Below are 4,186 nucleotides of genomic sequence, written 5' to 3'. Positions count from 1 at the left end.
ATAAATGTTATATAATACTTTTATGCAATTAAAAACATTTAATACAAGATATTACTTTTTCTCAATCAAGGTATTATGACACTGATTCTTTGAGTAGTTGATAAGGCTAGCTTGCACATATATTGGTCAATATTTGTTATAACTTTTAACAGCTCTGTTCTTCAACTTCAATTCTTCGGTACATATTTTTACAAATTTGAAAACTTGCTTATCACTTCAGTTTCATTTAATGTGCAAGAAAAATTAACACATCAACATTTGTGATAATTCTTATATGAATTTGTAAAAGATAAATATTAATCAGTATTTTTAAATCAATAACTTAAGAATTAAAATTATTTTTTTATTAAAACTGCTCTTAACATACTTTTACTATGATTTTTAATACATTTCTAACGTGATTTCTAATAAGAAATTTTTATTTATTGATTCTTTAAGTAGTGCTATTAGAACACTAGTTTTAAAATACCACTTCATAACATCATATGAATTTTGCATATCATTATCTTATAATGATATTCATGTTGTTCATATTGCATTATGCTTTAATTCATAAACGAGCTCTTGATAGAATGTAGTTTGTTGATCACCTCAGTGATTAGCATTCGTTCACTAGGAAGAGTTGAAGAGCAAGACACTCCAATTTGCATCAATGATACAAAGCAATCTTCCACTAAACCTTTAGCCGAGGGTTCAATCTCATAGTTCCTCCTTATGGCTTTCTCTTCACCCTCAAATTCTTGACTTTCCTCATCAAAGTCTTGTTCAAATGCCAATGAAGGATCAACTATATCCATGACATGGTTAGGTAAAGCCATTGCTACAAACTGGTGAATTCCCATGCCACCTTCAAATGCTTCATATGTTGGTCTTTTTCCTGTGAAAATCTCCAATAGTAGTATCCCATAACTGTAAATATCTCCAAGTGTAGAAGGCTTGCCACCCATTCCATACTCTGTATTTCACGTATGGTGTCAATTTTTAGTTGTTTAAATAAAGGAACTGTTAGAATTATGGAAATGTTTTTTGTAAATTTGGAGAGAGACACCTTTAGGTGTCCTTTTTGTGCTTTGAGGAATATTTTTAGGAAGCATGTAAATATGTAGATAAAAAAGAATAATAGAAAACTAGAAGTAATTGTATAAAGTGTCACATATAGTGTCAATTTTTAGTTGATTCAAATCATGGAACTGTTAGCATTATTTAAATTTTGAATGGCATACCTGGAGGGATGTATCCAATAGAACCCCTTAGGCTAGCTGATATAATTGATTGTTTGGTATTGCTTGATTCTTCAAACAGAAATGTAGCTAATCCAAAGTCACCAACATGGGCCACCATATCATTGTCAAGAAGTACATTGCTTGGCTTTATGTCACAATGAACAATTGGAGTTTCACAGAAGTGATGGAGATATCCCAATGCACAAGCAACATCAGTTGCTATGTTCAGTCTTTGGATAAATGTCAGTGTCTTTGTCCGATTATGCACATTATCTATAGGATGCAACCAATCTTCTAGGCTTCCATTAGGCATGAACTCAAACACCAGAGCTTTGAAATCATTACCTTGATGATCAACACTAGAGATGGCAGTTATGATCTTGAGAAGGTTGCGGTGCCTTATACTCCTCAAAACGTGGCATTCATCAAAGAAACTCCTTGAAGCTCCTCTTTGTTGAAGATTCAATACTTTAACTGCAACACTTGATCCATCACTGGAAAGAGTTCCTTTGTACACAGAACCAAAACTTCCTGAGCCAATCAGGTTATCCTGTGAGAATCCACCAGTACACTGCATAATTTCTGAGTAAGAAATTCCCAATGCCAAATCCTTTTCAGTAGTTGATGTGGAAGTTTTCTTTCTTGCTCTTTTTACCATGGGGAAGAATGTAAGAAAGCATGATAGAAATAGTACAAATATAAGTGCACTAGCTATTGGGACAACAACCTTAGGGGCAAGAAGTTTTCTAATCAAAGAGACTTTCTTGATAGTGCATGCAGGAAAATTTAGTTCTGGGATACCACCACATAGCTTTTTGTTTCCATATAATGCAATGGAACTTGCATTTTTGAAGATTCCATTCTTTGGTATTTCACCTTCAAAATTATTGGAAGAGAGATTGAGATGTTTTAGCTCGGTAAACTCACCAAGAAATTGCGGTATCTTACCCGACAAGTTATTGCGCGAAAGATCAATATAAAGTAAGCCTCTCAAATTCTTTAAAGTTTGAGGAATGCTCCCCTCAAAAGAATTACCCTGCAACTGCAGCCTTTCCAAACTTATACAGCTACCAAGAGAAGATGGAATGACTCCAGAAAAGTTGTTCTCAGACAACACCAACTCTCCAAGATTATGTAGCCTACTCACTTCACCTGGTAGAGTCCCTGATAAAGCATTATAAGACACATCCAAGTATATTGCTAGTGAAGAGAGGCTAATTACTTCTTTTGGTATGGTGCCACTAAGCTTGTTACTATAAAGGCTAAGTACCAATAACTTCTTACATTTTCCAAGACTAGAAGGTATGCTTCCCTCAAAGTTGTTCTCCTCCAAAAAGAGTTTTATTAATAAAGATAAATTTCCTAAGGTGGATGGAATTCTACCTGAAAATTTGTTGACATTCAGATACAATTCTTGCAGATTTTGCAGCTTACCTAGTGTATCAGGAAGATTACTGGTTAGGCGGTTTCCTTCCAATCCTATAAGAGCAAGGTTAGCAAGATTGCCAATTCCAGAAGGTATATTTCCATGTATTCCAATTGAATTAATGACAAATGTGTGCAATTGTCTTGAGAAATTAGCAATTGATTGAGGCAACACTCCACCAAAACCATTTCTGCCTAGACGTAAAACTTGAAGAGCTGTGCAGTTAACCAAAGAATCAAGAAAGCTCAGGTCTTCTGTTTTCCCAGTTCCAAGTCTATTGTACTCAAAGCTAAGTCTAGTTAACCTGTTCAAGACCCCTATGTTCTTAGGCAGTGTTCCAGTGAGACTATTCAAAGAGAGGTCAAGAATTTGTAGTTTTGATGCATTCAACAATGATGCAGGAACATTCCCTGTGAGATTGTTGACAGCACCAGCAAATACTTGAAGGTTTGGAAGAGTAAATCCAATATTAGCTGGTAAGTTTCCATGAAGATGATTTTGAGTAAAAGTGAAGTAGTACAATGAAGAAATGTTATAGATTGAATAAGGAACTGTGCCAGTCAAAAAATTCCCATATAGGACAAGTGCAGTCAAGCTTGATAAAAGGCCTACCTCATGTGGTATGCTTCCATGAAAATTGTTCAAGCCAAAGGAAATTCTAGACAAAGAAGAAAGATTCCTTATCCAAGTTGGAATTGTTCCTGTAAGATTGTTAGCAGCTGCAGCCAATACCCTTAGTTCTGTGCAGTGACTAAGATTACTTGGAATGCTCCCACCAAAGTTGTTAAAGCTAAAGTTTAGATGTTGCAAGTGAAGTAACCGACCCACTTCTTGAGGAAATTCACCATGGAAGCTATTATTTAACAAGTTGAGTATGGTGAGGTATGTGAGGTTTCCAATGAATGGTGTAAGAGTGCCTCCTAATCTCAATTGTTCAAGCCTCAAGTACGTGACCCTTCCATTTGAGATGTTGCAAGTGATTCCTATCCAATTGCAATGATGGGTAGAATCATTCCAAATACTCATAATCTTGAATGGATCTTCAACTATCCTACTCTTGAAATCAAGTAAAGCTTCTAGATCAGTTTCATTTCCTGTTGGGGTTGATGCTATTGCTGAGTCCATGATTAAGATTATGCGTAGTAGAAGATATCCACAAAGGATTTGTAACAATAGACTCTTAGAGATTACACAAGGATGGTTCATATTTTAATTGCAAAGTTTTTTATTTTTTCCAACTCTAAAATGGTTGAGGTTCGATTCTATTTTAAAGGCATAATGTTATAAAAAAGAAATTGATATTTGAAAGGAAAAATATCAAAAGATTTGCGTAACAGGTGATAAGGTCCAATCTTATTTTGACAAAAGAATGCTTAGGCTCTTTACATTTATTTTCGGAAGATGACTGCGCAATCTCCTCTCCAGATACTAATTTATGATTCTGAGCTGTATTTTAGGTAAGAAAATAACTTGACGTATTCATTTTTATGTAAATTTAATTTATAATATCTAGTAGCATAGAAATATTATTTAAAAT

The 4,186-nt window shown here is 34.5% G+C and overlaps 1 protein-coding gene across 1 annotated transcript; it reads right to left on the bottom strand.

Moving 5' to 3' along the window:
• Positions 1-321: 321 nt before the first annotated feature.
• On the bottom strand, positions 322-3,934 carry LOC113861294 (putative receptor-like protein kinase At3g47110). Its single transcript, XM_027494020.1, has 2 exons — positions 1,224-3,934; positions 322-955 (listed from the first exon to the last, which is right to left on the bottom strand). The coding sequence occupies exons 1-2, from the start codon at positions 3,853-3,855 to the stop codon at positions 546-548; spliced, it is 3,042 nt and encodes a 1,013-aa protein (XP_027349821.1). The 5' UTR covers positions 3,856-3,934; the 3' UTR covers positions 322-545.
• Between the last annotated feature and the right edge of the window lie 252 nt (positions 3,935-4,186).

This window comes from Abrus precatorius, unplaced genomic scaffold (assembly GCF_003935025.1).
Source record: "Abrus precatorius isolate BTA unplaced genomic scaffold, Abrus_2018 Scaffold3, whole genome shotgun sequence".
Taxonomy (NCBI): Eukaryota; Viridiplantae; Streptophyta; class Magnoliopsida; order Fabales; family Fabaceae; genus Abrus; species Abrus precatorius.
The sequence above is the reverse complement of the archived record's forward strand: the minus strand, read 5'-3'. Positions and strand labels throughout refer to the sequence as shown.

Bases quoted from the DNA above. Each gene is read 5' to 3' on its own strand.
- LOC113861294 (XM_027494020.1), bottom strand. From the start codon at position 3,855: ATGAACCATCCTTGTGTAATCTCTAAGAGTCTATTGTTACAAATCCTT. The intron at 956-1,223 runs GTATGCCATTCA...CGTGAAATACAG, and splicing joins TATTGGATACATCCCTCCAG to AGTATGGAATGGGTGGCAAG.